At 38.7% G+C, this 16,894-nt stretch overlaps 1 protein-coding gene across 16 annotated transcripts in view; it reads left to right on the top strand.

Moving 5' to 3' along the window:
* LTBP1 (latent transforming growth factor beta binding protein 1) overlaps nucleotides 1-16,894 on the top strand; it is a 390,791-nt gene that overhangs the window by 239,895 nt on the left and 134,002 nt on the right. For 5 of the 16 annotated variants that reach the window (XM_070512275.1, XM_070512278.1, XM_070512273.1 and 2 more), the window contains 6 exons: nucleotides 1,140-1,262; nucleotides 7,548-7,715; nucleotides 10,449-10,676; nucleotides 12,866-12,888; nucleotides 15,939-16,038; nucleotides 16,518-16,616. In XM_070512275.1, the coding sequence (XP_070368376.1) occupies nucleotides 1,140-1,262; nucleotides 7,548-7,715; nucleotides 10,449-10,676; nucleotides 12,866-12,888; nucleotides 15,939-16,038; nucleotides 16,518-16,616 (741 nt within the window). The remainder of the gene's footprint in view (nucleotides 1-1,139; nucleotides 1,263-7,547; nucleotides 7,716-10,448; nucleotides 10,677-12,865; nucleotides 12,889-15,938; nucleotides 16,039-16,517; nucleotides 16,617-16,894) is intronic. The other 11 variants (XM_070512274.1, XM_070512272.1, XM_070512281.1 and 8 more) reach the window with 3 other exon arrangements.

Genomic DNA, 16,894 nt, shown 5'->3' with positions numbered 1-16,894 from the left:
TTCTTCCTCAGAACCTTCCATAAATCCAGCAATGTCTTTTCGTCTTTCTTTAGATTAGAAGCCTCCCAGGCATCTTTGACTCCTTTCTCTTCCTTTCTAGTATTGTGTTGGCCAAACACCCTGCCTTGTCAATTGTTCTTTAAAAAACAAAAAAACAAAAAACTTCATTCCTTCCCTTCCTGATTATTCTGACTGTCACCAACCTGGCTTGTCACCAGTCTCATGCTTGCATTACTCCTTCAGTGATCAAACTTTTAATCTCTTCCCACCAAAGAGAACGTGCTGGCCAGATAAATTTCCCCAGAGCCTGCATTTGATTATATCTTCCTCCTGCTCAGAAATCTTTAGTATAGCTCCTTGTTCTCAATAAAATTGAATCCAAACCTAGCCTGGCTTTAAGCAGCTCTTTTTCCAACCATTTACCTTCCTGAAACTTCTTTTCCAGCCAACGGTTTGACTCACAATTTCCTGAGCCCTCTTTCCTTCTCCAGTCTCATACTCCAGTGTCCACCCATGTAGGTCAGTCACCCCTCCTCCCCGTCCGTGCGGCTCCTCCCCAACTTCAACGCCTGATGAAGTCTTACCCTCCTCTCAGTGCTGCAGCCTCCCCTTACCTCTAACTTCCTCCAGTGGCTCTTACTGTCTATATAGGCAACTTCATAATTTAACTTCTTCAAGTTTATGACCTTTCTTCCAATTGTGATAACGTGAACTGATTTTTACTTAAGTTTTTACTTAGTTGTATGTGCAACTAGACTGTCAGTGTCTCCAGGGTGGGAGTCTTTGCTTTATCTGCATGCTGTACAATACCTAACATAGACTCACACTAAAATGTAAGCTCTGTGAAGGCTGCAATTTTCTCTCAGTTTTGTTCAGTGGTAAATACCTGGTACCTAGAACAGTTGAGTACATAGTAAGTGCATAATAAATATTTGTTGTATAAATTGTAGATGTTCAATAAATGTTTATTCATTTGATTTTAGATCATTCACACTTGCTGCATTAAAAGTTGCCAGCATCTCTTATTTACTATAGCTAAGAGATGGTTATAGTGAAAAAGGAAGTGAATGCAATTTATAGCCAAAATCTGTTCAATAGGGCTTGCCTTCTTCTTCTAAAAGAAGTGTGTTTTCTTACAGATATTAATGAATGCCAGCTACAGGGTGTGTGCCCTAATGGTGAGTGTTTGAATACCATGGGCAGCTATAGATGTACCTGCAAAATTGGATTTGGGCCAGATCCTACCTTTTCAAGTTGTGTGCGTAAGTAACGACCACTTTTTATTCCTCTTTTGGATCAGTTGTTTTTTTCAGGTTGGGGGGGGTTATCCAAAAGAAGGGAAATACTCAGTGATCAACTGAATATTGTAAATATGCAGGAAACCTCATTAATTAAAATGATAAAGGGAGGAGGCCAGCCTGATGTAGTAAAATAAATCTATATTATGGCACCTTTGCCAAAATGCGTTTTTATTGCATTCAGAAAAATATAATAGCTAAAACTCAAGGTAGAGAACAAGCTGCCCATCGCTTCTCAGTCTTTTGGCTGAGGTCAAGTGTGGAGAACAAGCATACTGAGTAAGTCTACTTTATGAAGAAAAAGAGTTAATTAAAACTAGCATACATGAGAGATGGAAACAGTTTTTTCCTTCATAGTATTTTAAGCATTATTTAGGTTGCATTAGACTTTGTCCCAGCTTCTGTCTTTAATTAGTCCAAATTCTGAGTCACTGGTGTCTGATTTTACTGAGGTTTCACTGTACTTTCTTGGTTGGAAGAGTCTGGGAAATAAATTACCAAGGGCCTGCCTTTCAGATTTTCTATTCAGTTCTAATTTCAGATATTCCAGTCTTTATCCTCAAAAAAATACCAAAATGTCCCTGCAGGTATAGTGTTTTGCCTTACAAATGTTGTCTCTAGGATTTTCTCTTGTACCTGGTAAGGGTGCAAATCCTCCATCAAATCATGTGTGCCAATATTGGTTCAGAAAATATGGTTTCACCAAAGAGACCCTCTCCCCCCAAAAACCAATCTAGTGTAATCACTGCAGATCACCTGACAATTAGAGATGGATGCATTTTAAATATAAAATTCTCACAGGCAGAATTTTTTGAGGTTACATTATTTTTAAGGTATTTATGTCCATTATTACAAAGGTAAACTGCAGAGTTTTCAAGCCGTATGTAATTAAAATTTTAAAAGACAGAAATCTGTCAGGATAATTGTAAGAGCATTTCTGTGTTAATTTCTGTCTTGCTAGGTTTTTGTTTTCATTATCCTTTTTTTAATGTGGACTTGGTATATGTTAAGCTGCATCCTTCCAGTCCCCCGTTTTAAACTTGCCATTTGGTCAAGACGTGCTCTTCATGAAGATAGTATTGTTCGTTTTTAGCTGTGCGTCTCTCTCTAACTCTGTGCCCTAAGCTGAGGTCATAGACATAATGCAATAAAGACAAATGTAGTAAAATAAAAATGACAGTCTCATTCATTACTTTTAGAAGGGTTTGTTGAGTCTTTTGGAACATCGTTACTAATTACTACTCTTTTCCTTTAAAAACTGTCAAATGCAGATTAGGAAATTTTGCATGTAAGTTCTTTTTTGCGTGTACTTTTCACAGACAGTTCTGATCAGGAAGCAGACAGACACCTAATTAGAGGGCTTTTTTGGCAACTGGTAAAATTAGACTGTAAAATTATGTTTGCATACAAGGTACATTTGAAAACTGATGCAAGGATTTGGACATTTCAGGCCAAAAATCACATTGTTAACAATATCCAGATAACTTAGGGATAATTTCTGGCTGATTTGAATTACATGAGTAAACATTTTATGTAGTTTTATGATTTAAGCGTAAAAGATTTTACAGAGTATGGATATAGAATTTGTTGCGAATGTTTGGGGGTTTTTTCTCCCTTAAATAATTTGATTTATAGTCTGGTTAAAATTACTACATTGAAGGTTGCAGATTAGGTAAACTCGGAGAAGTGATCACAAAGTGTTTAATGATACTTAGACTAGATCTGATGTCTAGAATTAAGGGCAGACATCCAAATTTTAATAAGATTGTAGAAATCTGCCAATGAGATTTTTGAAACATTTACACATTTCCTTAGCATTTATTTTCACTGTCATTGCCCAGATAATACTGAGCTTATTAAACAACCATCCATTCTTATTTGAAAAATAAATAATTCAATTTTATGGTTCAGCTACAACAGCTGAAATGATAAGTATTAGGAGACGTTTGTTGCTAGTTGAATGTTCCAGTTTAGAGTTTGAAGTTAAAACCTGGGCTCTTTACCAGCGTTGAATGGGCAGATTTATTTCTCTTTGCTCTGAATTTACCACATGTAACATGACAGAGATATGTAGGGTGCCTTCAGGATTTGTGACTTGGATCAATCCAGTCTGATTTTTTGGTGAGCTATATTTTGAAGAAATCGATAGGGGAAGTCTGAAGACAATTGAGAAGAATTAGGGGAAAAGGTGGTATTCATAGAGTAATGGAAAAAAATATTGGCAAGATGGTGGTACCCGTGATAGTCATGGGGAAGTAGCAGAAGAAGACCGGTGGTCATGCATGCTTGCACACACACACAGACACACAGACATTGAGCAGTTATTGCTTAAGATTTGGAATATATGTTCTTGAGAGGTATAGAAACAACCATGGATAGAGCAGTTAAGCTAATGGAGGAGACTGGCCACATTTGCTCAAGCAGCATGAATTTGGGGCATATCTAGGCCATAAAAGGCGTGGCTGACTCTGTGAACTCAAAGAAATGCACTTGGCAACAGCTGAGGAGCAACGGGAAGCTCTCTCTCTTCTCCAGTACACCGAGGTGAACACCCTCAGAATTCCTTGACTCCAGCCAAAGGTTGCAACCATTTCACGTTCTCTCCTTGTCCGCTCTCTGTCCTTGACTTAGCCAAGCTAAAAGAAGGAAAGTAGGAGGGTTCTGGCATTTGCTGCCTCTGACCTCTGTGTCTGTGGCTCAGGATGCTTTAGCTGCACTCTCCAGACCTGCTCCTAATTATCTATGGAGAAAGGTGAAATTTTAGGATTTGTCAGAGCTAATCCAAGAAAAGTATAATAACCTTTACAGTTGGAGTAGGAAAACTTTCTGAGCAGCAATTAATTTTCTTCAGGAATTTAAGGGCTCCAGGATGAGTGCTACAGAGGGTGTATCCATAGATTCAGTAGAGAAAGGCCCAGATAAAGGAATTCTGAGCCTGGATATTTGCTGTTTTATGGTATTCTTGACCCATGGACTTGGTGCCAATTGACAGAAACCGAGGGTTAGAGAGATGTGCTTGGGAACTTCTGCATAACCCTGGAAATCATGAGAAGAAGGACAAATCCCTTCTAAAAGTCAGTCATTTTTATGTACATCATTTCTTTTGAATTTTCCCAGCATCTTTGTGAAATATGTATTATTCTTACTTTACATTAGGAAACTGGAGCTAGGAGAGTTTAAGTAACTTCTCAAGATCATACAGCTAGTAACTGACGTTGAGACTTAAAACTGGTTTTGTGCCTCCAAATTCAGGGTTCTAGATCATGGGTTGACAAACTGTAGCCCATGGGCCAAATCTGTCCCACTGTCTTTGTAAATGAAGTTTTATTGGAACATAGCCATGCCTGTTAATTTACATAGTGTCTAAAGCTGCTTTCATGCTACAGTGGCAGAGTTGAGAAGTTGCACCAGAGACCTTATGGCCCACAAAGCCTGAAATATTTATCATCTCATCCTTTACAAAGAAAGTTTGCTGACTTTTGGGCTAGATCACTGTTGTTCAATAGAACTTTCTTTGATGATGGAAATGTTCCGTATCTGCAGTCTGATGTAGTAGACACTAGTCACATGTGGCTAGTGTGACTGAGGAATTGAGTTTTAAATCGTATTTCAATTAAATTTTATCAAATTTAGCATGTAGCAGCATGTGGCTTAGGGACTAATGAGTTAGATAGCGTAGTTCCAAATCATTGTTTTACAAAGCTGGTTGGGTAAGTTACTCCTCGATCTTCTCCTTTCCCCCTAAAATAGGCTTTCCTTCCTGACTTGCTGGTTTTGTCCATGGTGACATTGTTCTCTCAGGCAGTCAGACTGGGAGCCTCTGTGTCAGCTTTGACTCTCACATCTCCTTTGGTCTCCAAGAAAGTCGTTAAATCTTCATAATCTATCTTACACCTTTTCTTTTCTTTCCACCTCCTCTATGGCCATCTTAGTTTAGGCCCCTAGCGTCCCTCGCTTGGTGGTCTCATAGCATCATGGCCTGGAGGTTAGACAGACGTCTGTGCAAACTCACAAATAATAACTGTAACAACAAAAACCAGGACAATAATGCCATAATCTTCACTGCACACTTAGTGTCAGGCACTGTAATGAGCACTTTATATGGATTATCAAATATAATGCTCACAAGATCTCTATGAGGTTTGTATTGCTATTCTCCCTCTTTTCGAAATGAGGAAATTGAGGCATGGAGAAGTTAAGGATCTTTCCAAAAGTTACACAATCTGTAAGTGGTTGAGCCCGGATTTGAATCTGGGTCTTTCTTACTCTACAAGCCAAACCTTTAATTGGGAAGAGGAAAATGGTCTGAGTTGACAGGTGCAAGTCATTTATTTAAGGAACGCTGCCATTTAGTCTCACTTGCCACACTTGAATAGATGGTCTAACTCTGCAATGACCCTAGAATCATTGTCTTTTTTATTTTGGTTCTCCCAGAATTTATTTTTAACAGCCCATTTCCCAAAAAAGGATGCCTAGTGGTTCTTAATCCACTAGGAAAGTCATCTCTCAGACTCCTCCTGACAGCTTTAGCTCTCCCCACACCTGCATCCAAACACTCACGCCATAGGGATTTTAAACTTTAAAGGGATGAAACTCTAATGCAGAATTGCATCCAAGAAATGAATGAGGATATTTGAGGTGTCCGGGGGACAGGGAATGAAGACAGACTAGCACGGGAGGTTAGCTATATGCTATCCTCTCAAGTCTTCTATATTTTTCAACTTCTTCTAAGTATCAGGTTATATCTGCTTAATGATATGTATCATTCACGTTTTAATTAGTTAGAGCAGCATGTCTTTGAAAGTATCATAAGCGTTTATTCTACAATCCTATGATTAAGTATAAGTTGCTTGCTACACCAGCAGGGAACCCAAATAGGAGAACCATAGCATCTTCTTTTTGTGTTTTGTAATTGAGTCACCGTCAACATTGGCTATATGGTGAAGACTCAAGACTGTACTTGGGTAGAGAGCTATGTGTGTATTACTTTTGAAGATTTCTCTTTCATCTGTAGCCAAGAGCAAAATATTTGTTTTCCTGACTCACTGATGTGGCATTTCCAGTAGGTTTAATGCCTCTGAGATGTTTTTCCCTCTATATAGAGTACCTGAATTTTTTCACCCTAATCTTAGCAACCCATCTTGCAAAAAATACAATCTGAAAAACCACTGTCATGTATGAACCTGTAAGCACTGTTTGTGATGGCTCCTCAGTACTCTAGCCCGTACCCATTTCTATGTATTCTTTAGAAATCTTTTGGCAATATTTTTTTTAGTATAGCATGAGACCTTATGACTCAATAGAATGTATAATCATGTGTACCATATTTTAAATAATAAATGTAGTATACTAATGAATTATCCTTTAAAACTAGCCTTCCAACCTGTGGTTAAAGACTCAGACAACAGAAACACCAATCTGGCATCATTCTAGGTAGCATATTGTTTCTGGGTTTATGTGTAATGAAATAAATAGAAATGCCATGAGAGTCATTTGAAATGTTAGTCTTACCTGCTAACTTAGGGTAGAAGAAGCAGGATTAGGATTTAGGTGTTGGATGAATATAGACAGGTGTGCTTTTGCAGTATTTTCTAAGGGCTTGAGCACATCGGCTCCTTCTCTGGTGTGCTGTCTGGCTGGACCAGGGGTTTTGCATGGCATTGCAAGTCAGAAGCCGCTCCCTGCCTCCCATTTGTTCTTCACTGGCCTTAGGGTGAGACCTGATGGGGCTCTGCAAGCTCTCGCTGTCCTCAAAGTGAGAAGAGAACAGCTGGCTTGCAGCATCAACGATGTTCAGTTTCTCATTTTCCACCAGCATCAGTAATGTTCAGTTCCAGAGTTTCCACAGTGCCCGCTTGTTCAACAAATTCTGCCCTAGAAGTAGCTCTATGATGACTAAATACAAGAAAACAAAGGCGGTAGTGATTCTGATAATAAGTGACTAGGTTTGTTTGGGCAGCTGGATTTTGGTCGAAATTGTTTTGTATCACTTTATGTGCACATACCTGATCTAATCCTTGCTAAAATAGAAGAAGAGACCGGAAAAGGACAGGGACATTTGGTGCCCTAATTTTGAAACTCATTTGGTAAACTGACTCTAAATCAAGAAAGGTGATGCCCTAAATCTAGATAGATTTATTCTCAAGTGTGGTTTCTAATCCAGACTTTAAGGTTCATTTTGCTATTACATGAAAAGTCGATCTGGTTTTTGTTTCCTGGGTGACATCAGGCCTTATCTCTCTACTTCAGCGGATACCCCTGTGGTCTCTGAAGAGAAAGGGCCGTGTTACCGACTTGTCAGTTCCGGAAGGCAGTGTATGCACCCTCTGTCTGTTCACCTCACCAAGCAGCTCTGCTGTTGTAGTGTGGGCAAGGCCTGGGGCCCACACTGTGAGAAATGTCCCCTTCCAGGCACAGGTAAGACATGCTCAGCTGCAGGCTCACATTCCTTCCCAGCCACACAAGTACCCAGGACGACTTTGGCAGCTTGGGTTATTTTCACTTTCTGGCTTTAATTTTAGTTTCTAATAATACAATGTGTTTTTATCACTTTTGTGGAAACCATAAACATACAAGGTTGACTCAGTGAAAAGAATTACATGCAAAGAGATTTTTCCATTTCTGTGTGACATTACACTTCCTTTTGAATGTTAAGAAAAGCCGTTACATGTTATCCCTTGCTTCTAGAACCCTAAGTCTGCTGCTTAAAAGTATAGAGAGAGACCTGAAGGCCCTCTTGGGCCCTGCACTTTCCTAATGATTGACTGCTCACCACTTGTATAGTAACTACACTTTGTGCAGGTTGACTCATCCGCTCATTTATTGAACATGTGCTTGTGAGGTTCTCTTATGAGCATTGTGCTTAATTTCTCCAGTTGGAAATGGGAGGAGTTATATTCACAGTTGAATTTATGCTGTAAAGATTAAGAACTCAAGCGCAGATCCTGCCAAAGCCCCTATGAACTCCTGGTGGGAGCTGAATACTAAGGAGCTGATTGTTTTTTATCCTTCAGTCTGGTACATAATTGCCTAATGCCCTGAAAGAGTAAATTATTTCTCCTAGTGCCTTACTTCTACCAAGGAGTCACCAACTTCTCAAGCAGGGTCAAGTAGAGTTAAATGGAAGAGAAAGAAACATACCTTGCAAATATGGGTATGACGTTATCAAAGGAGCAGTGGCCCCAATTTCACTGGCATGGGATGGGCATAAAAAAATCTACTCAGTTGCTTATTTGATAAGATGCTTCCCACCTTGGGAAGGGCATTAACTCTCACAACACCATTTAATGTCTTAAAGCTGTAACTTACACTGTAACAGACAGGGTTTAAATATAAATTGAAATATCATGATCAACCTTTGTTGATGGTTAGGATCAGAAAGGGCTGGTAAGGCAGAGGATAGTATAATGTTCATGGTATTTTGGTAGACTGGATAATTTTAGACGTCTCCAAAAGACCCTAGTATCCTCCTGTGGGATCTGATCCACTCATTATTAAAAAGGATTAATCAACGAAATAAATGATCGTTACAATTCATAGACTCATTTGTCTTTAAGTTCAATTTTTATAGCTTTGTAACCCTTACGTGAAGCATAAATCAAAATGGTCAGTGTGACGCAGAGAGACTCCTCCATAAAATACAATAACTAAATTTGGAAATAATATTAAAGATAAAATTCTTGCCCTTAACCAATTTTTGGTCATATAGTGATTGTCATAAAAGTAAAATTTAGTTCATTAATACTTCAAATATTTGATAGGAAAACATCTTTTCTTCTGGAAACAACTATTGTTTCAAGTGAGAATTGTATTTCATAGTTAAACAAAATGAGGTTCCACCATTTAATGTGTGATCCTTAGAAAAACAATATTTTAGCATGCTTTAAGGAGACGTTTAGAGTTTCCTTTTTACTGAGAACTAATTTTAGGTCCAGAACATTCAATAGGAGATCTCAGTGGAAGTGAGAAATGACTTACTTTACTTTCAATTTCAAAAGCAGAAGTAAGAAAGTTGACCATAAGTTCCTTGGTGTCTGCATTTGGTGACTTGCCTCCAACACCAACACCAAAGGGATTAGGTGGATTTTTCCTCCTTAGGCCACACACTGCCTTTTCTCCCTTGTCTTACCCTTCACTTATTCCTGGCGATTATACAATGGAGGTTGGCAAATCACATGTGCCCAGTCTACTTTTTTTTTAAGTGTGCAAAACCACTTTCCTGGCGAGGAGAGGAGTTCCAGGGCACAGAATATCTCCTTGTCCTCTGGATAATTAGACCAGCTGGTCATGGTCAGGCTTTGGCCCACTTGTCATCCCTTTCCTTGAATATTAACTACATTCTGATTTGGCATGTCCTTTTGTTTCTTGATTTCTGTCCATCATCTTGTTAGCATGTCTGAACTTCTCTGGATTCCTTCTTACTATCCAGAGAATCTGTCTTCAAAAAACACTTCCACTTTTCAATCCTTCTTAACCAACCTCGCCATGTTAGCTGATAATACTTCATTCTGGCTGAGTCCTTTGGGTTCTTCAGCGGGAAACAAATTATGATTTCAACACCCTGAATAGTGATTTCTTTTTCTTTTTTAACTTTCTTGCTAGTCATCTAACGTAGATGTTACTGAATTCATTGTTAATAACTAATGAAATTACAGCAAAGCAGGAGGAAAAGAAGAAATCCTGATTTTTGCTGATATTACACACACACCCCATGGGATATATATAATATATATAGTATCTTCTATACATAAAAATCTCTTAATATATTACATATATACTTTATATATGTAATATATAATGTGATATATAATATTAAATATAAAATATATATATGTAATATCTCCTAATTGGTTGCTGATATATATAATATGATACATAAATATATGCTCTATGTATGCTATATATGCTATATATATAATTCTGTTAAGGAATTAACAGATGGGAGAAATGTTTAATAAAAGAAAGGGTTGGTTTTTTTCTGTAAATATGCAAGTTTAACAGAAATTCAAGCATTTTACATCTGTTTTTGAAGTTTTTAAATGTAACTATATTAGTGATGATTTATTAAGAGATATTCATCATGATATTTTCCTCTGTATAAGTTTGCACTTTTAGATTTTTAAAAGGAATATTTTCCCATCCCAAATCTAGCTGCTTTTAAGGAAATCTGTCCTGGTGGAATGGGTTATACGGTTTCTGGCGTTCATAGACGCAGGCCAATCCATCACCATGTAGGTAAAGGACCTGTATTTGTCAAGCCAAAGAACACTCAACTTGTTGCTAAAAGTACTCATCCTCCACCTCTCCCAGCCAAGGAAGAGCCAGTGGAGGCCCTGACCGTCTCCCGCGAACATGGGCCAGGAGTGGCGGAGCCGGAAGGTGAGAATGGAAATGGATTGTGGACCTAGCCTTGTCTTGTGTGTCTTTGGTTTTCCTGTTTATACCTTTCTAGAACAGGGTTTTTCAGCCTCAGCACTATTAATATCTTGGGATAATTCTTTGATGTGTGGGGCTGCTCTGTATATGGTGGGATGTTTAGCAACATCCTTGGCCTCTAACCTCTAGATGCCAGTAGCATTGTCTGCCTCCATTTGTTAAAACCAAAAAGGTTGTCCAATATTGCCAATTGTTCCCTGGGGAGAAAAATTGCTCCTACCTGAGAACCACTGCTCTAGAGTAATATGTACCCAGTAGTGACAATATTCCATGCTAATCGCAGGGTATTGTCTTGCTGTTTGGGGGCTACTTTTTCTTTGTGTTTATTCCTGGAGAGTGCTTTGAATACTTCAGGGAATGGCCCAAATTCATTTCTGTGTCTAGAGGGCCATTTCATAAATATTTATAAAGTGGAATCCGCAGGCTTAAAAAGTTAAAGCATCAACTGAGCTTCCATGAAATAGAGTCCAACAGGCAGTCAGGGATAATGGGAAGCAAACTGAAGAAAGATAGGAGAGTCGATCAAAGGGATCTTGGAGATCACCTGGTGCAATCCTTTCATTTACTTTTTGAGAAACCTGAGACCAAGGGAGGGGCATGACCTGCCACATGCCATACAAAGAGTATATAATGGGTCCAAGGAGCACATTTTTCCAAGGAAGTGGTTAAGGACTTGGACTCCAGAAGCAGTCTAGAGACAGTTGACTTTGACTATCTCTCTGGCATTCAGAAAAAGGGATTATCTCTATTTCTGTTTCTTTATATAAACCAGCATATCCAATACTTTGAATATCTTTGTTACCACAAAAATCCTCACCCCAGATAGAGGGAATAAAAATCTTATATTGGTATAGAATATATATTTGCTCTAATAAAGCTCCTGTTGGCTTTTCACAGTTGATTCTTGGGTCAGAATTCAGGGTGCCCCTTTATGGATTTTCTGAGGAGAGAAGGTGCCCAGGTTAGTGGAGAGCTGGAAGTTTGCAAGGCTGCCTTCCTGGTAGAGAAGGCTTTTTTGGGGGGGGCTCTGAACCTTTGTGTGTTCCAGCCTGTTTTATTCCACTCTCACTTGCTGCGTTTCTTCCTTGGTTAGGCAGAGCAGATAGGATCTCACCTAGAATTGACAGCATTGACCAGTTTGCTCCTATACACTTGGGGTATCTTGGCCAGATGTTTGCAACTACTCATCCTCTGCATAGGCAGGGGGAAAGGGACTCTGGTCCAGATTCTGCCTCAGATTCTTGGTGATGGGTTAGGCAGGATGGGAAGGTTAGTTGACTTTTTCCAACCACAAGAATATTGCAGCAGTGGTAGCAAACTGGTACCCTGATTGCTTTTAGAAGTTAATGCATCTACCAAACCTGTATACTAAAGTTTATGGAGACTCTGACTCATGAGAAAAATCCCAGTGAATGTTGACCAAAGCCTTGAGGACTAATGCTAAGGACTCATTAATGATAAGTTGTTCTAAATACAAAAGCATAGCCATACCACTACCACCCCACAATAATGTTATGATTGTGTAATATATGATTTGTTAAACATATCAATGCTAATCTCTAATTGGATTTTATTGGTTTGTGATTCTTTTTCCTGATTGAATTAGCTTATGTTCCTAAAAATGCTCACAGGGCTTAATTAAAGATTAGTTTGCATCAGGAATGCAGCACCCATTCTTATGTCTCTTATTGAAATAAGTGACTTTCTTTTTTAATATTAACATCAGAAAGCATCTCAAACAATATACATTATGTTAAGGATAAATATGTGACCAATTAATGAAAATGTTTGTTTTCTGAGATAAGGGAATTTCCACAAAATTGAGATTAGGCATAAAGTAATGTCCCAGAAAGTATTGCCTTCTTTAACTGTCTTAGTTAGTGAGAGAGTTGAAAAGAACTTCTCACATCTGCCGCCTGAGGTCCTGTGGTTGAGGAATGACATGGATAGTTCTTCCCTGTCAGTCATGTGTGATATTCTCCAAAATGGTAAATGACCATAATTCTGCATTTGATTTAGTTTGATTCTTAATCCATATGGAGAGATACTGGACTTTTATTGATTTTTAAAAGTTGAAATATTATGTGATGGATTGTCTTGTGCTAATGTACTTCTTTCTTTTCTGGTTTTAGTGGCAACTATACCCCCTGAGAAGGTAATTTATTCATTGTTTGCAAGTCTTCTTTTTTTATCCTCAAAATGATTTTCTTTTAGAATATGGGTGAGTTTTTTTAGACTTAAATACAGTAATATGTCTGTTCATCCTTTGATTTAAGGAAATATAGCATTCATTTATTTAAGAAATATTTATTGTGCACCTGATATATGACTGGTACTATTCTGAATGCTCAGAAAACAATAGAGAACAAATCAGACCAAACTCTTTGTTCTCATAGAACTTAAATTCTAGTGAGAGAAAGCAGTGGGACTGCTGGATTCAGGGACTTACACAGAATTCAAGGAGTCAACTCATGGTCTGGACCATCTATAGAAAGAAAGGTTCTGGCATGTTTATGTAATGGTGTATTCTTAGAGTGCATACATACTGAGTGACGTACTTCTTAATTCAACTAAAATTTGACATGCATATTTGATTAAATTAGAGTAAGAACAGGGCTAACCCTTGAAAGTTATAATCTAATACTGGAATGGTTTTTTTTAGAAATTTTAGAGAAATTTTTATTAATCTGTTGGTTTTTGAGCAGAAAATGAGACCCATCAATTGTGAGATTTACTAGCAGGAAAGAGAGAAATTTGTTTAATCTAAGTCCTATTTATGTAATATTGTTCATTGTCTGAATCTTGCTTTGATTTTTTAATGATAACATAAAAATTAAGTAATTATTACATGTTTATGCATTTATATATCATTCATTCAGTTGATAAAATTGCAGTAAGTATTAGAATTTAGATGGCACACATATGTATTTAAATTATTGTAGTTTTTAAAACTTTAGCTTATGGATATGAGATAGAATAACATAAGTGATGAAAGAATCCGGAAAAAAATGAAGTTTGATTTTAGAGTGATAGCACCCAACAAGGAGGAATGTTATGTTATGTTGATCCAAAAAGAAGTACAACAGATATGCGTATTTTCTGTGCACATTTGCAGCTCTTGAATAGCATATGTAAAGATCGGTGATGCACAGTAATTTGCCATTTTGTTGATTTTGAATTTAGTTCTGGTTGATATGTGGGAGGAGTCATTTAGTGTGCACGTGGGCTGGCCAGCTCCCTGACAGCCTCATCTTATCTCAGTTTTGTTCTTCTCTGTTTATGATTGACTTTATGGTAACTCTCATTAAGAATCTGAAATATGGCATGAAAATTTTCTTGTATACTTTTAATGTAATTTATTTGGAGAGGAGGCAGGGGGAAGAATGCAATTATAGTCTTTGTGGTCTTGACTCCTTGCAGAGGTCTCATGATATGAAAGATTGGTGAGGAGAATGCAGGGTGGTCCAGGGGTAGGAAATTACACGTGCAAAGGTGCAATGGGGGAGAGACAGCAAGAGGTCAGTTACGGGAGCATGAGAGACTTAAGAAGAGACTTGGGGCTGCTTTAGAAGACTTGGAGCATCAAACTGCACTTGTAATCAGTGGGGAAATACCCTGCTCCTCAGCTGGACCCCACTTGTTGAGTGAAGAAGTAGCATTGATTAGGAAGTCTGCTGCCCCATGCTGATGGGGGGAGTTCTCTCTGTAAGCTGCGAGAGCTGATTCACATCTGATCATGGTCATCTCCTTGCTGACGATGATCATGGGTTGTAGGGAGTGGGTGCAATTGAGACTGATTGAGGTCATCGTTAGTAGGTAATAGAAAGCTAGTCTATATTTTTAAGAAGAGAAAAAAGTAATAAGTGCTCAGTATTTCTAGACAATGAATCACAGCAGGATTAACTGAGATAGGGAGAAAGAAGAAGCCTGAGAGGCCAATTAGATTACTACAGTAAACTGAGAATGAGTGAGTGAGGCCAGACTAGGGTAGTGGGGGCTATGGGTATGGAAAAGGATGAACAAATACAAGGTATAGTGCAAATGGGCAGGGCCTGGACGAGGACAAAAGAGGGAGGACTAAAACGTGACTTTAAACCTGGATGGATGAATGTCTGTGGCATTGGCAGAAATGAAGAAGCTGGAACAAGAGCCTGGATGGTAGGAGGGGATAGACTTGAGCTATTTGTGGAATATCTAAATGCAGTTAGCCTGTAAGCACTCATGCCTACAAAACTAGATCTTTGACAAGATTCTCAGGCAGGATATCTATTTTGTAAAAAGCAGAAAAGGTGATAATTAAAGATAGGAGAGAGGGCAAAAGGGAAACAGACCCCAGGGGAGTGAGCTTGTTGGAAGATGACAGTAATTAAAGCAAGAAAGGGAGGGTATATGTGGAGTAACTTGATGAATACTTTCAGTGAAGTGATGATAGGAGAGCTCTGGCCTCACACTGGTGTGGGTGAGGTCACAGACCCTTAGCTCACCTGACTGCTGAGTCTCCGTGAGCCCTAAGGAGCTGTAACTGGAACCTGAGCCTTGGATGCCACTCTTTTTCTTTGCTTGTGGTCCAGGGGACAGGACCACGGGACGGGAGTGAGCAACAGGACACGAGAGGAAGCCTGCATGCTCCTCCAAGTCCCTGTTTTCCTGCTGCTCTGCTTAACTACCACTATTCTGAGAGCTGGAGGTGTAAAGTTGTTTGATGTGAGGTTAAGAGAGGCCATAATGACTGACTGGCTTAAAATATCTTAATGTATCGTGTGTTATGACACATCTGCTGTATCTATTATTTAATCTTCCAAGTGTGGCTCATCCTCTTACTAGAGCAGAGCCGCATGTGAATGAGGTGATGGTTTAGTTCTCCTTTGGGGTTAGTTTTGCCTTGTTCCAGACTGAACGTGGGCCCCTGAGCCAAGGCATTTGTTTCAAATGTCTGAAGGGACCTTTTGCTTTGGGCCCCTGGGAGATGAGTGAGGGTGTGTGCATCGGTCGGCACTGCTGGGAAGACTCAAGGACTTGCTATAGTAGTGGCACAGCAATAGTTCACAGATATTTTTTAAATTTCGCAGTTGCACAGGTTTTTGTCTAATGTCCTGTGATATTTCTAAGAGTAGAATTAAATAAAAATAGTAATATGTGGAAACTAAGATTTCTACTTTCAATTCTCTTTCTTTCTTTCTTTCTTTTTTTAATACAACCATCCAGGAAATACCTTCATTGGATCAAGAGAAAACCAAACTTGAGCCTGGTCAACCCCAGCTGTCTCCAGGCATTTCAACTATTCATCTGCATCCACAGTTTCCAGGTAGCCTGTGTTGATCTGTGCAGTTTATAAGAGTATTCTGAATAAGAGAGTAAGATAGGAATTTTTTGTCTTTGAATTTAAAGTTTAATAAATCATTAGAATTTGTAAATGAAGATACACTTAAGTATATTAATATACTCATATGATGCTAGTATGAGCACAGATTTATAATGGTAAAAAGAAAAGTTTTCCACTATTTTCTGTGATCAGGAGTAGTATACATTAGAACATTATTGAGGGTCATCATTTGATGAAGTGTCATTTTTCCTGGCTTCTGAATTGTTCTCAGATACTCTTGCTAAATATTGAAACTGGGGCTATAGGTTAATACCACGAGCTCCAGGGACCTGAAACGGTACTTAATATCCAAGAACTACTGTGGTGTGCTATTAGACTAAATTATGCTTGCATTTTGAAATGGGATCTCAATGCACCTAACAGGCTTTCATTTTCTTTTTATCCCCTCCTTCCTCCTATAGTAGTGATTGAAAAAACATCACCGCCTGTGCCTGTGGAAGTAGCTCCTGAAGCTTCCACATCAAGTGCCAGCCAAGTGATTGCACCTACTCAAGTAACAGGTAGGTGCGGGATTTAAGTTACATAGCCTGCGGAGGGAACATGGGAATGGACTTCATTTTAAATGCAGGATCAAAATTGTATCAAATGTATGAGATTGCTCATGGCGGGATTAGTCATAAGAGCAAATATTTGGAAACAATCTAAATAATTGTTAAAAAGGAGGAATTGGGGCTGGCCCTGTGGCCAAGTGGTTAAATTCGCTTGCTCAGTTTCTGCGGCCCAGGGTCTCGCCGGTTCAAATCCTGAGAGCGGACATGGCACTGCTCATCAAGCCATG

Source organism: Equus asinus, chromosome 6, assembly GCF_041296235.1.
Source record: "Equus asinus isolate D_3611 breed Donkey chromosome 6, EquAss-T2T_v2, whole genome shotgun sequence".
Lineage (NCBI taxonomy): Eukaryota > Metazoa > Chordata > Mammalia > Perissodactyla > Equidae > Equus > Equus asinus.
This window is presented reverse-complemented; position numbering and strand designations above follow the sequence as displayed.